This window comes from Equus quagga, chromosome 2, assembly GCF_021613505.1.
Source record: "Equus quagga isolate Etosha38 chromosome 2, UCLA_HA_Equagga_1.0, whole genome shotgun sequence".
Taxonomy (NCBI): Eukaryota; Metazoa; Chordata; class Mammalia; order Perissodactyla; family Equidae; genus Equus; species Equus quagga.
In genome coordinates, this window is record NC_060268.1 from 102384043 (window position 1) to 102406468 (window position 22426).

General features: G+C 41.0%; 1 protein-coding gene across 4 annotated transcripts in view; it reads left to right on the forward strand.

Annotated features, from left to right (window-relative positions):
* SHLD2 (shieldin complex subunit 2) overlaps positions 1–22426 on the forward strand; it is a 91614-nt gene that overhangs the window by 39176 nt on the left and 30012 nt on the right. For all 4 annotated transcript variants that reach the window (XM_046655297.1, XM_046655298.1, XM_046655299.1 and 1 more), the window contains 2 exons: positions 14149–15690; positions 19770–19877. In XM_046655297.1, coding sequence (XP_046511253.1) covers positions 14149–15690; positions 19770–19877 — 1650 coding nt within the window. The remainder of the gene's footprint in view (positions 1–14148; positions 15691–19769; positions 19878–22426) is intronic.

Here is a 22426-nt window from a genome sequence, read left to right on the forward strand (position 1 = left end):
ACGGGACCCATGGGCAGTGAAGGGCTGCAGGCGTGGGGACGGGACCCGTGGGCAGTGAAGGGCTGCAATGGATTAAGGGTAGGGCTAAATTTATAAGGCATAGGTATGTGAGTTATTTCTTTACAAGACAAAGGAAAGATCATGTAAAAAAGCCTTTAAAATGGTATCAGCGCAGGTGGGGTCTGGTTATCGGGTGGTCCTATAACTTTGGCTGCAAGTCAGGTTGAATCAGGTCAGGACGTCCTATGCTTCCCGGAGGATGATATAGATCGGCATGTAGGCCAGGACGCCCTGGGCTTCTTTCCCTGGGGCAGCTGTGATTTTCATCAGGAAACAAAAGACACTAGACATTAATGAGCATATACTGTATGGTTTATATGAAGTCCAAGAAAAGGCAAAGCTATCCTAGAGTGATAGAAATCAGAAAATCATTATGGGTTGGAGAGGGAGGGAAGCTGGGAAGGGGCAGCAGAGAACTTCCGGAGGTCCACAGTGTTCTGCATCTTGTTTTGGGTGACGCTTACATGGGTGTAGACAATTGTCAGTAGTCATTGCACAGAACTCTTAAGACCTGTGTCTCTTCTTGAATGTTTAATTATACTTCAGATTTTAAAAAATAGAAACGAGAGTCTAGGGGAAGAGTGTTTAAGGCCAAGAGAGCAGCAAATGTACAAAGGGGCCGAGATGTCCTTTGGGATATTAGAAGGGAAAGGAAGAGAATGGGAGGGTTTAGGTGAGGGAGGTAGCTCTGTGTCCTGTAGTTTGTTACATTTAGTCCGTATTTTAACTTGCTAAGCAACAGGTAAATTTGAATATTTAAGTTTTTGGAAGCTTAGCATCCCATTATGATTATAAAATAGAGAGAGGGAGGGAGGAGAGACAGACAGACAGAAAGAGAGAGAGAGACAGACACAGTGGCGGGGGTAGGGGTGGTGGAGAAGAGAGAGAATGTGTCAGATAGGAAGGGAGCAAGAATTAAAGGAGAGAGATGTCCTCTTCAAAGCTATTCGTTATTTGCCTCTTTATTAAGTTTTTAGTGAACGTTCTTTGATAGGGAGGCTCCTTTCTGTTGAAGTTTTGTTCTTTTTGTACCTCTCTGGATAAGTCAGTGCTTTGTGAGTACGTTTCGTGTGACTCTGGCGGAGTCCTAGCTGGGATTCTAGCTCCACAGTGGTGCAAAGACAAGATCCAGAGAGACAGTGTGGTGTGGTGTGCAGTCCAGAGCTCAGCCTGCGCTGTTTGGGTTCCTGCGTTCCGTCCTGGCTCCTCCACCTACAGGCCGTTTGACCTGGGGCAAGTTCCTTCACTTTCATACACTTCAGTTTTCTGAGGGACAAGGAGCTGGAGAAGGGAAACCAACCAGGAGGCCGTGGCAGAGATAATTCACAGGACAGTGATCTGAACCAGGGCAGTAGCAGGGGAGGGTGGGGAAGATGGGTCAGGGTCTGAATCCGTCTCAAAGGCAGGGCTGAAAGGATTTGATGACAAATGGGAAGTATGGGAAAAAGAGAGCAATCAGAGAGGACGCCAGGAGTTTTGGCCTGCGGAACTGGAAGAATGGAGTTGCCATTTGCTGAGATGAGTATGACTTTTTACAAAGGTATATCAGGGCTTAAGGAGCAGAGTTTTTTCCCTTAATTTTCTTTGTTGTCTTTCCTCTTTTTTGTGGGGTGGGTGGAGATGAAAGCCAGCACAGGGTTTGGCAGGCAGACCCTGGACCCACCTTATGCCTATGAGGTCATGGTTGCTAGTCTTCAAGTTCTGTCCTTTTGATACCAGGTGGCGGGGGAGAGGGAGAGTGAAGTGTGAGCCTTTAGGACTTCTCCTTTGACCTTCCTCAGAAGGGGTGAACCCTGGACAAGTTGAGACATTTTCTGGCAAGACTGGATCCCAAAAGTTTTCTACTGTTGTCTGCAGCTTTGTTACCCAGAACCTGACAGCCAGACTCTCTTTTTTCCCCTTCGTTGCCAAACAGGTTAATTCTCTTTTCTACCTCATTTATTTATCTGTGTCTTGAGATTCTCAAACGCGTATTATAATTTTTAGGTACAATTCAGCCTTATTTCAATTAGTATTTCACTGTTATTTAAGGATTTTTAATAGGAAAACTGAACAGAATGTTTCCCTCTACCTCTCAAGTTCCTGACTGTTACTATAACGTTTCAGATAAAATGGATCAGGAGACACACTCTTTACTCATAGAACGTTTATTCATATATTTATGTGCTTCGCAACTAGGATGACTATGTAATTTATCTCCAAACAGAGACAGTTGTAAGAGGGAAAAGGGAGACACGAGGATAGCATGCTTAAACTTGGACTGCTCCAGGCAAATCGGAATGTGTGGTCTCTCTATTCTTAAGGCACAAAAGCAGCTAGATTAAGGTCCACTGCCTGTTCGAATGCTTGGACTTTCCTGGGAGAAGGCAAGTGCCTGGAACATGGTGCGGGTGGAAGAAGTTCCCCCTGGATGGCAGGCGGGACTGAAGCGCCCCGCCCTGAATAACCTGAGGGCACCTGGGGCCGTGATGAGGACAGAATGGCACTGTCTCGCGTGAAGACTGGAGACTGTTGCAGAGGAAATCAGAACTCGTGCAGGGAGATTTAAGAAATCTCTTGTCCACTCACAGGGTTGTTTTAGAAGCTGTGACTTCAGTGACAAGGATGAATGATAGCTTTCAACGTCCGTTGGTTTTGTTCTTGAGGGACGAAGAATATATCTTATATCCTCTCACAAATCACATAAAATGCACCAGCGTTCTATCATTTTAAATAGGAAATTCAGATACTAGCATTTAGTAGCTATTAGTAATTCTTAAGAGTGAAGAGTTCAGCATGAATAGTACATGGTTTGTTAGTACTCAGTGTTATTGCTTAGCACAATGAATTAAGATAAATTGGATCGATTAAATGAGGTTAAAGAATAAAAGAACTATTTCTTTTTTACCACCATGTCTATCAGTTACTATGGAGATCACTTTTTTTTTTTTTTGAGGAAGATTAGCCCTGAGCTAACATCCATTGCCAATCATTCTGTTTTTGCTTGAGGAAGACTGGCCCTGAGCTAACATCCGTGTCCATCTTCCTCTACTTTATATGTGGGATGCCTGCCACAGCATGGCTTGATGAGTGGTGCCATGTCCGCACCCGGGATCCGAACCAGTGAACCCCGGGCTGCTGAAGTGGAGCGTGTGAACTTAACCACTGTACCACCAGGTCGGCCCCCACATAATTTTTTTATATAGGAGAAGAAATGGTTTCTAACTTCAAGGTAAATAGTGGTAAACTGAATACTATTTTTTTTAATATAAAATAAAATCTTTCCATATATGATTTTCTATAGTCTCCTTGTTTTACATATTAGTATATTGAAGAAAATTTTTTAATGATATTATATATTCTGCATGATTTTAAATGGCTATATATATAGTTTGCCTTTGTGTGGATCTGACATGATGTATTTAACCATCCCTCCATCAATGCATATTTTCCTTACTTTTCTAATATTATACACAATACTACTATGAACATCCTGGTAGCAAGATCTATGAGAGTTTATATGATGTTTTTTGCTTTTGGTTAAATTCCTGAAAGTATAATTGTAGGGCCAACAGGTAGAATTGTAAGACTTTCGACATACATTGTCGTATTGCCCTCCAGAAAGGTTTTGCTAGTTTGAACTCCTGGCGCTATGAGTCATTCCTGCCCCCTTGTATCTTTTTAATGAAACTTTGCAGTTTGATAGGTAGAAATGTTTTCTCATTAACTTACAGATTTTTCTCGGAGCATGAATCTTTTTAGCGTTTTGAACCATGTTATTTTTTTGTGTGGTATATATCTGCTTATCTTCTTAACCCGTATTTCTATTACTTTGCGTGTGGGTGTGTGCACATGCTTGCCTACTCCTCATATGTTAAGGATGTTAATCCAAGAATCCAAGTGTAATTTAAAATTTACTGTTTTTTCATTTGGAAATAACTGGGGAATTGCAAATGAAGCAACAGGAAAGTACTTAGGACCCTTACTAGTGAAATTACTTTTTAAGATGCTAACAAAGACTGGAACTCTCAGCGTTGTTTGTGGCTTTATAAACTGTCCAGTTCTTTTGCAAATGACATGATAATAAGTATTAAGAGCCATAACAAAGTACATATTTTTGACTCAATAATTCCAGACCTGGGAGTTTATCACAAGAAAATAATTGAAAGAAATAATGCTAAATGCCCCAAATCATTTATTGCAGCAATGGCTATAATAGTGACAAGTCAGAGACATATTAATGAGTTAGAGAGTGATGCTTAATGAAATTAGATTCATCGTTAAAGTATTAGGCTAGCATTAAAAATGATTAAGAAGATTATAGATTGACGTAAAAGGGTGGCCATATATGGATTGAAACAATGCAAAATTATTTCAATTTTATGATTACAATCTTGTAAAAATACACATTAAAAACAAAACCTTTGGGCCGGCCCGGTGGTGCAACGGTTAAGTTCACACATTCCACTTTGGTGGCCCAGGGTTCGCTGGTTCAAATCCTGGGTGCGGACATGGCACTGCTTGTCAAGCCATGCTGTGGCAGGAGTCCCACATATAAAGTAGAGGAAGATGGGCACAGATGTTAGCTCAGGGCCAGTCTTCCTCAGCAAAAAGAGGAGGATTGGCAGCAGATGTTAGCTCAGGGCTAATCTTCCTCAAGGAAAAACAAAAACAAAACAAAACAAAAAACAAAAACCTTCAAGGAAATATAATGGGTTGGTTTTTGTTTGTGTCTCCAAGTGTGTATATAGAGTTTCCGAGGTTGAGGACTCCAACCTTTGTTGAGTAAGTGCTCTGTGCCCTTCTCATAACTTTAAGAAGCAATTGATCATATTCTCATTTGACAGATAAACTTAATTCTTTTATTTTTTTATTTTTTTAATTTTTATTATTTTTTTTATTGAGTTATTGATAGGTTACAATCTTGTGAAATTTCAATTGTACATTAATGTTTGTCAGTCATGTTGTAGGTGCACCACTTCACCCTTTGTGCCCACCCCCCACCCCACCTTTCCCCTGGTATCCACTAAACTGTTCTTGGTCCATAGCAGATAAACTTAATTCTTATTTGACATAGAAAGAAATTTAATTTTTTATTATGGATGTTTTCAGATATGTATAGAAATAGAAAGAATAGTATAATGAACCTCGTGGAACCATCACCTCACTTCAACAATTTCAAGTTTGCATTTTTAGTAAGTTGGAGAGTAGAGTTTTAACCCATGTCTGGCTTGGTCCAAAACCCATGCTTTTATCACAATTCTATGCTGCCTCTTCATTTTATCATTTGATGCTAGTGAGTAACTTTATGACACTTAGTGTTTTTCGTGAAATAGACCTGGAAAGGCGTTATAACAGTGAGTTTCTTAGGTTGGTAATAAGATGGAGAAAGCACTTTCGTTTAACCACTTACATTTGGTAATTAGCATTTTTGTTGCAATGTTCTGCAAAGACAAAGCCTGCTGATAGGTTCATCTGTTTTAGAAATCTTTGACCCATTCATCAGACTCTGACCATGCTAAAGATAAAGGATTATGGTTGTATTGGTCTTTCTGACTGAAGTGGCCTTCTCCAGATTGATAAATTGTATAATTATTAACTACGGTAATGGATATGTACTTTCGAGTTTCATGTGGTATCTTAATGAGCTTTAACCCTCTGAGTACACCCAAAACATAGCCTAGAATCACTGAAATTGATCACTTGTCCATAACTTAACACTCAGTCTGTGTATTTTTGCCCTAATCACCACATCCCATTGCCCTGCTCACACACTCACAACTCCTATGCTTGTAAACTAGAAGATTTAGTAGCAGCAGCCTTAGCAATAAAGACTTCTTCAAAAATTACTCTTTTTTGAATTAACAATAGCATACTTTCTAGTCAATATTTTTTTGGGGGGGGGAGGAGGAGTCCCACACTTACAGGGGTATATATTTAGACAAATAAGTGAAGGTGCATGAAGTAATTATTACATATAAATAACCTTGTGTTTAATAGAACTTTGAGTGGTTTCAGACGCCATCTTGTCCTGGGAGGTCTTCTCTGAGCTCTCATGACTGCTTCCTGTCCCTGGGTGTCTTCCCCTGCCTAGGGGGCAGGTAGGGCTCTGCACCTCAGGGACTGTGGCCTCATGAGCTCAGAGCCATAACCCATATCCAACTTGAATCCAAGGACTGTATACTCTAGTCTAGATATAGAGTCATTTAGTCAGATTTTCCCCTCAAGAAAGAGGCTAAATAGAACGTTGGTTTTTTGTGTACTGTGATTGTGTCACATGTAGTGATACTGGAAGTATAATCTGCTGTTAGGGGGACTGGTTGGTTCGGTATAGATTGGTAAGGCATAACTGGATATTGAGTAGTTAAACGGGTGGGGTTGGATGAACTTCTGCAGAGCTGTCTGGAATGAAAAGAAAGAGATGGCCCAAGGAAGATGAGAGAGAGAAAGAAGAATTGGAGAGGTGGCATTGCTGGTTAGGAAGGAGCAGTGTCCTAGAAACGGAGAGAGTTTCACAATTGGAGGGGTGAAGTACTCTGAGTACTTCTGTGACAATTTGGACTTCACCGTTGTCCTAGGAGAGAGAGGAAATAGAAGTCAGCCTTGTAGGGCAGGAAGACTTTTCCTCTACTAATGTGGGTTCATCTGGCCGGAGAACGAATTAAATTCACATGAGACAGGACAGCAAGAGAAAATTAAACAAAGCTTTATGAGGACCATGGCCCGGAGCCTTTCTTCCCGAAGGAAGAAAGGGCACTGAAGAAGTGGGGTGCACAGAGTGGTTATATAGCCCCAGCGAGGATGTTTCACATAGGATTGAAATGTCCCTCCCACAATAGTCACAAGATCGCCCTGTAGGCACAGCGCTTGATGGACACAGCAGGTAGCAGGAGGCAAGTCTATTTTCTTGAGCTGGGTGGTCACAGGTGAGTGCAGCAATCAGTTCCTAGCCTAAGGAAAGATGCTTAATCCTTAAAGAAATGCCAATGTTGGGAGGGGGAAGGAAGTCAGTTACAGGAGGTTACCAGACAAGCACAATAAACAAATGCAGATTTAAGTCCTTGCCTTCCCCATTGATTAAGAGTTTCTAGAGATAAGGTCATCTCCCCTTCTTCCTGGTACAGAGGGAGATATCTTTACAGATGGAGAGTTCCTTTACAATGTAAATGTCTCTTACAAAGAGTAAGTAAATTCTACTTTTCAGTTGCTTTCCCGTCTGCAAAGAAAGCAGCCTCAAATAATCCTCATGCCAAAGAGACATATCTTGGCGTGGCCAAGACCACTCCCCCACAGTCTGCAGGACGTTCAGGAGAAAATGAAGTGAGGACCCAGAAGCGGGAGTGCCTTCGCTGGCTCTCAGCGCTTTGGAGCTGCCACAGAGAGGGCTGCCCCTTGGGTGAGGTCCCTGAGGCTGCCTTCCTGGCTCCTGTGTTGGGGTGGGAGTAGGGAGGACTTGGGGCCTGTATTGACTCCTTTTCTCTGAATATTATTTAAGTTCAGTTTCAAAATTTTGTCCCTAACCATAGTCCAAACAGTCGATGAAAAATGCAGGTAATGGACAGTCCTGCTTTGTTTGAGTTGCCCCAGGCGTCTCCCTCTAGGGACACCTGTCCGTTTAATCCTGTGTCATTTTCTCTCTCCCAGTAGACCCTAAGCACCACCGTCAAGCTCCTTGTTATTATTGCTGAATTCCCAGTAGCATAATGCCTGGCGCGTAGTATTAAGTGTTTGTTACGTGACTGATTGAATGAGTAAACCAATAATCATCCGTCTTTTAAGCACAGAAGAATTCCAATTTGCTCGTCTCACAGAATCAAAAAAAAAGTAGAACGTTTCAGGAAAGAGACATTAATAAACGATTTCAAATGGCAGAAAGATAAGGACTGAAAACTGACCTTTGGATTTGGCTGTTAAAGGTCATTGGTTTCCATAGTAGAAAGCATTATGGCAAAATAATTAGAGTAAGAGCCATTTTTAAGTGAGTTGAAGAATAAATGGGGAGTGAGAACAAAGAAACAACATAGAAGTTTGTCTCTTTATTTTGTCTTTAAGGATTTTATGCTAAAGGGGAGAAACCGTTGGAGAGAAACCCAAAGATTCAAGAGAAGGGAATTGATTATCATAGTGAGTTTATGCATTTGATTCCAATATATCTAAGTATTCCCATCCACGTGTCAGATAGTGTATTTCTCCCTCTCCCACTTGGTTTTGATCTCTTTTGAAGTTTTTTTGCTGTTTTTGCCCCCTAGTGGCCAATCAAAGAATGATGCTTAAATGGTAAAATGTCAGTCAGGTCTAATATACCAGTCATTCCTTGTGCAGGTTATTCTTTCTATGAGGGTTAGATGGGGGTGGGATATTGTTACCAAAACCAAAGTGGGTTCCCTCCCGGTGAATTAAACCAGACTCTGCACCAGAAGTAGTTGTCTCACAAAGTAAAGTATATTTGCAGCAAATAGGAGACCATGTGGAATCATTTCCCAAGTCATGGCTCCCTGAGCAAAGGGAAGCAGAGACATTTATTTGGGATGAGAAATGAATATTCAAAAGGGGGAGGTGGGTATTCACTTGCTCAGGCTCAGCTGGAAAAGCTGCTTCCACATACACTGCAGGTTACAATAATGAGGCCTAAGCTCCTCCTGGGGAGATCTTAGCATTAAAAATAAGGCAGAGGTCCTAGGCTTAGCTCTTGTGGTGAGGCCTGGTCTGGTTCAGGGAAGTTGGTGATTGCATCTCCTTAACATAAAAAAGGGGAAGAAACAATTAGGAAAAACAGTTAAATGCTTCCAAACCCACCCTGAGTTCCTCGGAACAATTAGCCTGTGACAGAATGTGGTTGTAGTAATTAGCGATGCTTAGTACTCTTTGGTTTGTTATGGGTCAAAACTTGACACATAAACTTACTATAATTTGGTTTCCTTGGTAATTATTCACTATTATAAACTGTTTGAAAATTACGGTATATCTTTAATACATGAACAGCTGCCATCATTGTCCTCAGCTCTTGTTCTGCCATGTTGGATTTAGGGCCATTGTTTCATGACTATTGAATGTCATACTCAGTTTGAAGATTGTGAAAGAAAAGCCTGAATGACCAAACAAAAAAGATTTGATTATTAGGAAAATAGTACACATTCATTATGCATCACAAGAAAACTTTTAAAATATAGAAACCTTAAAAAATTTGTCCTTAATCTTGCTTCTCAGTATTTTTTTTTTTTTAAGATTGGCAGCTGAGCTAAGAACTGTTGCCAATTTTCTTCTTCTTTTTTCTTTTTTTTCTGCTTTTTCTCCCCAAAGCCCCTTGGTACATAGTTGTGTATTTTTAGTTGTGGGTCCTTGTAGTTGTGGCATGTGGGATGCTGCCTCAGCATGGCTTGACAGGTGGTGCCATGTCCGCGCCCAGGATCCGAACCCGTGAAACCCTGGGCCACCGAAGCCGAGCGCACGAACGTAACCACTCGGCCACGGGGCCGGCCCCCTCAGTGTTTTTCTTTCTAGGACATTTTTATATTATAAAATATTTCTGAACAGTATAAGAAACACCTCTGTAGACACACCTAGTTGCAGAAAATAAAATGTGTTCAGTACCTTTGAAGCTCTTTGTGTGCCCTTTGCCTATCACCTCCCCTTCCTCGCTCCCAGAGGTGACCACAATCCTGAAGCTGGTGTTTTATTCTCAAGCATATTTAAAAACTCAATATATTGCTGTCGTAAGTTATATATTCTTCAGATTGCTTCTTTTACTTAAAATTATGTTTGTAAGAGGTAACCAAGTTGACATGTAGCTCTTGGTCCTTTATTTTTGCTGCCATATAATAGTCTTTCTCTGAATATTCCATGATTTATCCATTGTCCTCTTCATGGACTTTTAGGTTCTAAGAATTTTGCCTATGAAGTCGCCCATGGTCGTTCCTGTACGTGTTTTCTTGTGTATGTATGTACGAGAGTTCTCCAGGGTGGAAACTTGGGAGTGGAATTATTTGGTCGTGTGCCATGTGCATCCTCAGCTTTACCAAATTATTCTTCAAGGTGGTATGCCGATTTACTGTTCTACCAATCAGTCTAAGAGTATCATTACACTGCTTAAATCTTTTCCCAGTTCTTTGAGTATGAAATAGTATTTCTTAGAAACAACACCAAAAAGAAGACTTGTACTGTAGGATATTTAAAACGTGAAAAGTAGAGAGATGAGTGGAGTGAACTCTCTGTGTGGCATCACCTGCTTCAACGGTTGTCAACATGTGGCCCATCTTCTTTCCTCTACACCCGCACTCCTTCTCCCCTCCCAGTGTTCTAGAGAAATCTGAGACGTCACACCATTTTATCTGCAAGCGCTCATTATGCATCTCCAGCACAGAGCTCTTTCAAACAGAGCCTCAGTAACATTATCCCACTAAAAAATAGCAGTAGTCCCTTTATGTTATAAAGTATCTGTTACATTTGTTTCTCCAATTATCTTAAAATATTTTTACACTTGTGTCTTCAAATCAGGATCTAAATAAGGTCCATACGTTGTGAATTGGTCTCAATCTACAGATACCCTCCGTTCTTCCTTATAACATCTACCTTGTGATCATTAATGATCATTAATGATCATTGCCTAGGAAATCCACTAATTCATTAGGAGCTGCAAAATGGTGCTATTCCATCATTCCTTTTGTTGTTGCTGTTTATTAGCAGAATACCTCCATAAAGAGAGACTTCCTCTCATTAAATAGTTGATCGTCCTGAGATACTGTCAGTAAAGAAAGGATAAATTTTCTTTCCTTTCATTCACCAATTTTTAAAACAATTATTTAATCATCCGGTATCCTCCAAAGGCAATCATTGACTGAGTCTGTTTTTATCTGTATGAACTCATGGATTTAAACATATTTGATGTGCTCCAGTTCATTACCATAATCATCCTTATTGATGCTCAGATTGCCCAATTTTGTCCAGTGGGAGCCTCTTAAGTTGGCTCCTGAGTTCTTTTGACACAAAAACCCAGTAGTCTTGCATAGTTTTTTTGCTTTCTGGTATGATGAGGTGTTTCCAGTTCATCATATACATTTCCTGCTCCAGACCTGGAACCAGCCATTTCTCTAAGGTGTCCTGGTCACACAGCTGCCCTCTGCCTAGCACATACCAGAATTCCAGTCTCTCAGAAGGAAAGCAAGTGTTTATCATAACATTGTCGACATAGACAGTTTAGGTACAGAGAGCCATTCTTAGCAAGGAGTGGTGGGAACCCTCATGAAATCTAAATTCACAGATTGCAGCCAAGGGCCCACCCTACAAGCAGGCCTCTTTAAGACAGTAGTCTCAGGCCTTCTATGTTAACTCATTTCTGCAAAGGTGTCTGTTTTTGTGGTGAGGAGGAGTAAGTAGAAAGTTGGATAAGGATTCGGGCTTTGAGAGGGGAGGGTGTGATGGAAATGTACGTGTGGTCGTCATTAGCGGATAGAGGTTTTAGAGCCCTGGGACTGAATGAAATCATCTAGGGAGTGAGTTGAGAGAGAGATCTGGTACTTGGCCCTTGAGCAAGATGTTGAGACGAGGAGCCAGCAAAGGAGACCGAGAAGGAGCAACCGGGGAAGTAGTATGAGGAGAATGGGAATCAAGAGGATGGGGTGTCCCTGAAGCCAAATGAAAGAGTGTTCCAGAAGGAAGGAGTGGTCAGCAGTGGCAAAGAATGCTGATAGGCTGAGTATGCTGAAAGTGGAGGGTTGACTGAGGGCAATGAGGGGGTTATTAGAGGCCTTGAAATACGCTGTCTCAGTGGAGTGGTTTTGACCAAAGCTGAACTGGAGTGGGTTTAAGAGAAAACAGGAGCAGAGGGAGTGTAGACAATTCTTTCAAGGAATTTTGCTGTAGAGGGGAGCAGAAAAATGATGCAATAGGTGGAGGGGGATAGGCGGAGAGGAATACCAGCATGAGAGAAACTAACAGCGTGTTTGAGTGTTGATGAGGATGCTCCAGTACAGAGAGAAGAATCAGGGATGTACAAGAGAAGGGGAGAATTGTTGGAGCCTGAGTAGGAAAGTGGGAGTAAGACCTAATGTGTAATGGGAAGGGGATGGCCTTTCAGAGAAGCGTGGACAGGTCATCCTGAGTAACAGGAAGGTGGGCAAAGTATAGGGTGTGATTGGGGTGGTTGATAGATATGTTGTTGAGAACTTGTAAATGGAAATGGTAGCATGGTCACCAGCTGCACTTGAGAGGAGAGGAGACGGTGGAGATTTTAAAGAGTGAAAAGGTATAAAAGAGTTATCTTGGAGAGTGAATGGATAGGGAAAGATAGGATTGCTAGGTGCCACCTTGAGGTTAATGGTAATGAACACAAAATGAGACTAGTCGTCAGATGATGGTGTATGTTTTTATTCCTAGTTACTTCCAGCCTTTGGGCTACAGGTACAGAGCGGATGATGATTCAACTAGTGTTCGAATTTAGCTGGGCGAGAGCCTTAGAGAGGAGAGCGGTAGAATTAGAGAGGTATGAGAGGGAGTGATTATAACAGTGGACCGTGGAATCTAAGCTGGTTAAGGAGGGAAGTGAAGAGTGAGGCTGTAAAACGTGGTACGATCGATGCGCTCGAGGTAGGTCCCACGTGGTCAGAGGATTGTGGGAGCTGTGCATCCAGAGGGAGTGGGTTGGAAGATAGGAGAAAGTAGTCAGAGAGTTAAAAGCTTAAAATTGAAATTAGGGAAGGGTCTGCAGTTGTTGATAATTGTAGGGTATATGGTTCTGAGAATGGATGACTGATGTAAGGTGGAGAATAAAATCAGGGCAGGAGAGGAGGTCAAGGAACCAAGAGGCCAGGGTATTGGAAAGATCATCCCCATTGCTATTGAAATCACAAGAATTGTAATCGGAGAGCTTATTCGATTTGGAAGAGGTGACAGTGAGCAAATCTTCAAGGAATGATAAGAATCCCTGAGGATTACAGCTGTCATTTCTTGGCTTGTTCCTCCTTTCCTGTGTACACTTCCGATACATCCACGCGGACTTTTCATGATTCGAAACCTTCTTACCGTTTCACAAGGGACTCTGTAATGTATTCAAAAGTTCTTAATGGTTACCACGTCTTTCATAACTCTGCCTTTTACAGATACTGTTTCTTTTGTTCTCATGCTCTTAGCCACAATGCTCGCCTTCTGGTAGCGTTATTGTTTCCCCTTTTATAGTTTATAGTATTTGTTACATAATGTATTTTGAAACTGTTAAGTTTACATTCACTACCTTTCTCTACTTTTTGTTTTTTCAAAACCAGGCTGACAGTTCCTTTAGGCCAAGAACCTTATCTGTCTTTTTGTCCCTGTAGCACTGTAAAAAAATTTTCAGCCAACTCTAGGAATAAATCTATTTAATCAATACTTTTTGAAAGTCAGTTATTATCCAGTATATTGTGGTATGATTCTTTATTGTTATCTCGGTAAATTTGATGCTTATTTATATCAGGTGCCACAGTTAATGAAAAAAGTTTAAATTATAATGATTCTTTTATCTATATATTACAAAGGACTAGTCAATCTTTCTATTTGTATTTTAGAGAAGATTAAAAAATCTGGAAGCAATTATTGATTGTGCTAACAGATTACAGTAAAGATAGATAATACAGTCACTTGTATATTTCGAGGAGAGCCTCAATTTTAAAATTTTCTCTCCCTTCTGGTTTGAGCCTTGTATTTTGGTCTTGGAAATTGAGTTCACAGTTGAAGGAAGGAAGCCCTACACTTACTAAAATAATCTAGGGAGTAAAGAAAACAGGAAATTTAAAGGTGACTATAATACAGTTAAACAAATGCCTTTTCCTAACTTGTCATTTACATGGTGTAAGTTTATACAAGTTTATTTACTCATTTGATGTTAATATACTAGTTTTATTTTCCTTAAAGAAAGTCTTTATGTGAGCTTTTTTGGTGGATATTTTGATTTCTCCTTATGATTTCTTGTACATTTATGAATTTTATCATTAAATGGAGTACCAAAATAAATCACTTCTATTAATTATATTTTTGATTCATAGTTTATATTACATTTGCTTTTGGTATATTATTAAGTTAATATCAGTATATAAACATCTACTGACAAAATGCTCATTTTAAATTTTTCATTTTTTTCAGAAACCATGAGTGGAGGATCTCAAGTACACATTTTTTGGGGTGCTCCAATTGGTCCATTGAAAATGACAGTATCACAGGAGCCCACTTCTTTAGTGTCCACCACGGACCCCTGGAAAAAGATTCAGCTTTTATACAATCAACATTCTTTACATCTGAAGGATGACAAATGCAAGCACAAAAATCTTGAAGACTGTCAGGTCCTAGACGCTGCTGGCCCTTCAGATCTCCTTAACGGTCATTTTTTAGCAAACTCTGTGAATAGATCTGCTCATGTGAAGGATGACTTTGTACGTTGTATTTCTGAAACAGAGACCACAAAATCCCACAAGATTCCCCCGTTAGAGATGAGTGGTATACCTAACTCTGATGTGCAAATATGTGGATTTAAGGGCAGAGTTCAGCATTTGACTGAGGAAGAAAAGTGTCAACAGCTTTTCAGTGAAAATAAGAAAATCGCAGATGAACAGCATAAAGATCAGTCAAATATATGTGGCCAAAACTTTCCAAAAAATTCCCTTCACTTAGATCCTAAGTGTGCAGCTATACTGGATTTGGTCTGTGGTACCGAACAGATTAACATAGGGCCAGGAGCTGCTGAGACAAAGCGTGTGCCAACAGGACATCATGAAAGACAAACCCAGCGTCTGGAATTCTTTCCTTCTAGCACAGTAGACGAGCCAAGATCTAAAAGAGCAGCGAGGAAGGACTCAGCCCTCAACATATCTACTGATACTGAATTTCTCAGTGTAATGACCTCTAGCCAGGTCGCCTTTTTAGCTCAAAGGAAGTATAAAGGGCAGAATTCTGTAAATAAAGGAATTGTAAACATGGAGATTGAACCAAAGGCGAGTCACGGGGAAATGAGAAAAAGGGAAGATAATTTGATAAAGCCGAATGATGGTTTTGCAGAAGGATCTGAAAGTGGACAAACCGAAGCATATTCCCTTGAACTTTTTAGTCCTGTTTGTCCTGAAACGGAAAGTAGCAACATTCGCGTAAACTCTGATAAAGGTCTTGAAGAAAATACAGGATCCCAAGAACTTTTCACTTTTGAAAATAAACTGCTACCAGATGAGATATGTATTGAGTCCTGTAGCTCGGGAATACTGTGTTCCCAAGGAAATACCTTCCTCAAAAGTTCTGGTAAAAGAAATCGGACCTCTGAAGATAAACTGGGGCATTCTAAAGCTCTGTCTAAGGTCCTCCAAGTATCTAAGAAAATGAAGTTGGTTTCTAATGCAAGAGATCCTCCTGTAGAAATGGGCCAGAGGAATGTGTCTAAATTTCACGGGGTTAAAAAAACATCATTAATCAAAAATTGTGGTTCTAAAAGTCAGAAGTATAATTGTCTAGTCATGGTGTTATCTCCATGTCATGTGAAAGAAATAAATATAAAATCTGGACCAAATTCTGGCTCTAAAGTGCCTTTAGCAACAATTACGGTGATTGACCAATCAGAAGTCAAGAAGAAGGTTTTTCTGTGGAGGACGGCAGCGTTTTGGGCATTTACAGTGTTTCTTGGAGATATAGTTTTACTCACAGGTAAGGTCCTCATGCTATAGTGGTAGTTTATTTTGTAAAGCTGTAGGCTTTTTCTTCCTCCCATGTTAAGCCCTTGGGGCTCTTTCTTTACCCTCTGCCTCTCTGGGCGCCAGCGTGATCGGTCCCCTTCTCGCATCCGCCTTGGGCTGCTTACCATCCCCCAGTGTCCTGTGCGTTGCCAGTTCTGGGCCTTTGTTCTGGCCGCCTCGGTTCTGTCCCTCCTTTTCACTCATCTTCTCCTTAAGAACCCTTCCTTCTTATTCATTCACTTTGTTAGCATTTAGGTCATGTCATCAGGCGCTTCCTTTGTTTTCGTATGGTTTTGTAAATGTACATCTTATTATTAACTCTTTTTCCTCAACTATCTTAGCAGTCTTTTGATGAAAGGACAGTGTTTCTACTACTTTACTTAATCTCTAATAATGCTGTGCACATTAGATTCTTATTGAGGGAACAGACACAGAATTTCTACTGTTTGTGTTTTTTTTTTTTTTTTTTTTTGCTGAGGAAGATTCACCCTGAGCTAACACCTGTGCCAGTCTTCCTCTGTTTTGTATATGGGTCGTGGCCACAGCAGTGGTCTAGGTCCGTGCCTGGGAACTGAACCCAGGGCACCGAAGCAGAGCGTGCCAACTTACCCACTAGGCCATGGGGCTGGCCCCGTCTGCTGCATTTTTTAATTATTAACATTAAATTAATCACATTTGGAAGTATGGAAAGGAAAAACTCCTGATATTATACCAACCTCACAGAACCACCAGTAGAGATTTAGGGTGTTACCTTCCAGTTGTCTTCCCTACACCCCTTAAAACGTATGTATGTACCTATGTAATAGCTGATATCTGTTCGGCACTTGCTTTGTGTTTTAGTGTATGTGTATATCAACTCATTACAACAACTTTATGAGGAAGGTACTGGTTATTCTCCCCATTTTTCAGTCTGAGGAAACTGAGACTCAGAGAGGTGAAGTGACTTGCCCAACGTCACACGTCTGGGAAGTGGCAAAGCCGGGATTTCACTCAGACTCCAGAATCCATGCTCTTAGTATAGAGTTGTAGTCGTAAAGGACATACAGTTTTTATCCTGCATTTCCACCCGATCTAAGAAATTAATATTGTGTTACGTGTCCTTTGTTGATTTAAAATCAATACGCAGCTTATTAGAGCAGACATACCGGTCATTTTAAGGATGAACCCCAGCCCAGGAGGAAGTTGATTAAGCTACATAACATGTCTAAAGAAAGAAAGTGATAGAGAAGAGGTGTGGGTCAGCCTTAGAAGCTTAGAAAAAGAAAACACGAAGGCGGTCGTTGGTATGGTAGTTCCTGCCGGAGGCTTTGCTGGGGGCTGAGAGCCTTTGCTAATGTCCCTTGTTCTCTGTGTGAGGTCGTCAGGTGCAGTCTCGAATAAAGAGAGAAGCACAGGATTGTAACTACCGGCCTTAGCGTAGTCTTGTCCCCGCTGGCAATATGATCCCACATGTTGGTGAGTCAGTTCATCGATCTCCCTCTGTTCTGATTCAGCGCCCACTGAGCAGCCCTTTGCAATGATTTGGCTTTCCAGGCATAAGAATGCCTACGAGGTGAGAACAGCCTGCAAGGGTTGTTTCTTTGGCAATTAATGCTTCATTTTAAATTTAAAAAAAATATCATGTTCTGGTTTATTTGTTTGTCTCATTAACTTGTTCAGTGTGAGCTTATGTTCCAGATCTGAAATCTGTTTTTGGAGTGCTGACAAAATCAGGTTCCCTAGATGAGAAAGAGAGAGCTGGACCCTGGACCGTGGTCATTTTACCGAGGCAAGCCGCTGTCACTGTGTGAGGAGGCCACTTCCTAGCAGATGGAAACTAGCACTGCTGGGTCTGTGTTTTTCCCTGGTGTCCATATAGTTGTTAACAACTAGGTAACGTTCTATCAAGTGACTAACACAACCTGCTTAACCATTTTCCTATGATAGGATGTTTAGATTATTTCTATGAACACCTTTTTTTAAATATCAGGGGATTTTTTCCCCATTTTGCCTTATTTCCTTAGGGAAAAATATCTGGTTAGTCAATTTCTGAGTAAGTTTCTTTTGTTTGTGTGGAACAGATGGAAACTTGTGGAAAAAGGAGAAATCTGTACTTTTCCATTGTCCTAATTAGGTAGTGAAATTATATTTACATAGAAATTTGTGGGTGAAATCCCATTTTAACTAATAGCATCCAATTATGCATTATTATATTTCTCTGTTGGATAGCTCATATGACCTACTGATCTACACCCCAAAACGGAAAAATTCTATATTCCAGATCATGTTCCATTCCGTAACGCAACGGACATTTTGCTGTTGTGCTTTTAGCAATAGAATGAAGAGATGCTGTAAATAAGGATTGTCTAAGGGAGCTGACTGACTAGAGTTGGAAGAGAAGAGGACCTGGAGCTTCACTAGGAAGCCACAGTGATTAAGGAACAAAGAGAAAAGGAGCTAGGGCCTGTCCGTGAGAGGGCAAAGGAGGACCAGGACACCAGGGCTGGGCAATCGGTTCCTCTCCACCCCGTCACCAGGAATTAACGTATCACTGATCGAACATGGGTTTTACAGTCTAATCTTCAGAAGGCTCTCCTTGAAATTCCTTATTTGTTCTTTTTGGAAGAGCAGACGTCCTGAATGTCAGAGGATGAGCAGTCTTGAAAGCTGCGCTCGCTGTTCCTGGCCCGGCGGTGGGGGCCACTGAGGGTTTTTTCAGCAAGTCAACTGATCACGTTAGTGTTCTTGACGAATTTCTCATTAGCACTGTGAGACGTGGGTGGAGGTGGGGACGGAGAGGCAGCAGCTCAGGATGACCACGTCTGAATTTGCCTGGCTTGCAGCATGGTGCCAACAAATGAGACGGGTGATACGAGGAGAAAGGCAGGTGAGCGCAGGGCTGAGTCTGGGGGCCAGTAGAATATCCGGTCCGGAACGTCCATGAGGCAGTTGTGGATAAATGGGTAAAAGGGTTTGAAGCTGAGGAGAGGGCCTGGGATATAAATTTGGGAGTCATTCCTTGGAATTTACACATCCTTGTTTTTCTTTCTTATCTCCAAACTATTTTGCTGCTGTTAATATATCTTTATACCTCTAACGTTTTATACACTGATTACATTCTGCCTGGGATCAATCTGTCTGTGTCTCTGTCTCTAACTTACAGTTTTTGCTGTACTTAAAATTGTTTCTGGGGCCGGCCTGGTGGCGCGGCGGTTAAGTTTGCATGTTCTGCTTCTGTGGCCTGCTGTCCGCAGGTTGGGATCCTGGGTGTGGACCTACACACCACTTATCAAGCCACGCTGTGGCAGGCATCCCACATGTAAAATAGAGGAAGATGGGCACGAATGTTAGCTCACAGCCAGTATTCCTCAGCAAAAAGAGGAGGATTGGTGGCGGATGTTAGCTCAGGGCTAATATTCCTCCAAAATAAATTGTTTCTACCTGTTGGTATGTTTCCTTCCACTAAATGATTCTTCTTTATTCATCTTAGGTTGTACAGCTCTCTTTTTCCCATTGCGAAGTGTTCCTTACCTCCAAAATCTTTCACTTTTAACATCTATAGAAGATGATTAGCATGGTATTTAGGGAGAAATTATCAAAGTCCTTTAAGAATGGCTTGTATTATATTCCTCCGTGTTTACAGCAGAGGGGGAAATGCATACTGAATATTATTTACTCTTCTAGAATATTATTTACTCTTCTCTAGCTTTAGAACCACTATTTTGCTTCCTGGCCCTAAAAGATTTAATTTATCAGACACATACATTATAACGTTCGCCTTATGTGAACAAAAGCCATTAAGCTGTTCTCTGTGGAGCGGGGAGCATCCACACTGATACTGTTAAACATGCAGAAGCAATTTTGTTCTTTTACCTGCAGACAGGTGTCCCTGGGTTCAGAGTTCGGATTTGCTATTTTATCCTTTTGTGCCTTTAGGCAGATCATTTGACCTCTTTGAACCTTAGTGGCCTGGCACGTGAGAGGCACGCATAGTGTTCTGCGATGACTGGTAAGTTAACCGCGGTGCGAAGGAATTTATGGCATGACCAGAACTTTTTCCCCCCTTTCTAGATGTTACTATTCACGACGATCATTGGGTTGGTGAGAGAGTGCTACAATCAACATTTACCAGTCAGTTATTAAATCTTGGGAGTTATTCGTCCGTCCAGCCTGAGGAATGTAAGACACATTTTAAATATAATAATTTCTTAGTTTTGAAGTATATACACATATTAGAAAAAAATAGAGTTAAAATGGTAATTTTACAAAATGTTTTCCAAACAGGTTAGCTGGAGAGTATTGGTTTATTTTTTTCAGTAAGAATGAAAATAGAACTTACAAAAATGAATGTGTATACTGTAAATCATATTTGTTTTAAGAAATATTGGGGTTCATGTTTCATTTTCTTATTTGTCTTAGAGAGCCAGTATAGTGGTGGTTCTTAACCTTTTAGGAAGTCATAGACCTCTTTGAGACGCTATGGGCCATTTCTCCAAAAAATGGACTTAAGTAGATGGACACGAAATTTGGTTGTCATTCCAAGTGGTTTCATGAACCTCCAAAGTTCTGCGGAATTTCTGAGCCCCTGCTTAAGAATCCTTGAGGTAATGGGAAAGCCTGGGTCTTATAGTCAGACAGTTGTGGTTTTACTCCTTGTTCTCTCTACCACTACTACGAAAAACTATTTTCCTTTTCTAACATCCATGTTCTCTTCTTTAAGATAAGCTGTTGAATGAAGAAACCAGCAGCTATCTTTTTCTCCAGTAAAAGAAAACAAAGTAAGGGAGATGGTATAAACTGGTAGTTATAGTCTCTGGAATCAGACAGACGAGGATTCGAATCCTGGCCCAAGCTCTTCCCAAGTCTGTATCTTTAGGCAAGTTATTTAACCTCATTATACCCCTGTCTCCTCATCTGTGAAATGGAAATAAGAATCCATGCATAATTTATAGGGTGGTCGTGAAGGTTAAATGAGAGAATGAATATAAAGTGTTGAGCTTGCATATAATACAATAACAATATAGTAATGTTAGTGGAGGAAGTAACAAGTTAGCAAAATATATTTGATGGAATACCGAAAAAGTGTAATGGAAAATAGTCATCAGTATATGAAAATATACTGACTATACAAGAGATTATTTAGAATCACAAGAAAGTTATATGACATAGATGGAAGAGACAGCATGGCATTCCAACTAGTGAATAATGAGAGTTCTCGAAGAGAGGCAGAGTAAGCAGAAGAGAATAACAACAGGGTGACGTCAGTGGTGTTTGGAAAGGCAGAAAATCAGCCCTGACATGTTCTCATAAAACTATGAAAGTCGAGTTCTCCGTCTGCCCGGATATATGTATTAAGTGTTTACATTGTTGAGGCACTGTGAGCTGGGGGTGCTCTGGTGAGCAGTGTACCCCTGGTGCCTGCCTTCATGGAGCTCACATTTCTGTGTGGAAGACAGACCAGAAAAAACTAAACAGACATGTACATAAAATATTTACAGTTGATAATGAATGCTGTGAAGGACACTCACGAAGGGCTGAGATACAGAATACCATGGTTCTGGTCGTGAAGGCCTGGTTATGGAGTGGAATCAGAGTTAGGAAGTTATTGTAACAGTTGAGTTGAGAGATAATGGGAGGCCAGTAGAGATGATGAGAAATGGATGGATTTGAGATATAGTTGTGAATAGAGTTCACAGGATTTTCTGATGGTGTGGATTTGGGGATGAGCCAAGGGGAGCAATCTACTACTCCTGGACTTCTGGTTTAGGAACTATGTAGCCTTCATTAGGAAACACAGAAGGAACAAGTCCATGGGGGAAATTAAGAGTTCTGCTTTAGGCACGTTCAGTTTTAGATATCTTTGAGGCATCCAAGTGGAGGTGTCATATAGAGATTGGAAATAAAGTCTAGGATTCAGGGGAAAGGTTTAAAATTCAGACATAAATTTTAGAGTTGTTAGCTGTGATATTGAACTTTATAATATGATATATATATTTGATCTTCGTCCCCATTTCTGGCTCAGAGCTCCTAAAACCCTTGGAATTTCCTAAGTGATAAGAACAATAAAGGTAGGTGTCTCGATATTCATAATGAACTCCTTTCAACTTACCTGAGTTAATGTTAATGAGGTGACTTTTGGAAAGCACGTAAATGATGGGAGCTGGTTGCCAGGGGAATCAACCATGTGATTGGAGGGTTGGAACATGCAGTCACCGATGGCTGATTTAAGCAATCGTGCCTATGTAATGAAACCTGCAAAGGACAGGGTTTGGAGAGCTTCCAGATGGTTGAACATGTGGAGATGTGGGGAGACTGGCACACCCAGAGAGCATGGAAACACCCTGTCCCTTCTCACATACCTTGTCCTATGCACCTCTTCCATCTGGCTGTTCGTCTACCCCTTTACGGTATCCTTTATATGAACCTGCTAAATGTAAATAAATGCTTCTCTGAGTTCTGTGAGCTTCTCTAGCTAATTGATCGAACCCGAGGATGAGGTTGTGGGAACCTCTGCTCTGGAGGAGATCGGTCAGAAGCACAGGTGGACCTTCTGTTGGCATCTGAAATGGGGGTGGGGGACAGTCTTGTAGAACAGAGCCCTTAACCTGTGGGATCTGATGCTATCTCCAGGGAGACAGAGTCGGAATTGAGTTCATTGCTTGGTGGAGTGGAAAACAAAACATATCAGAATTGATGTCAGAATCGTATTAGCATAAAGATAATATTCA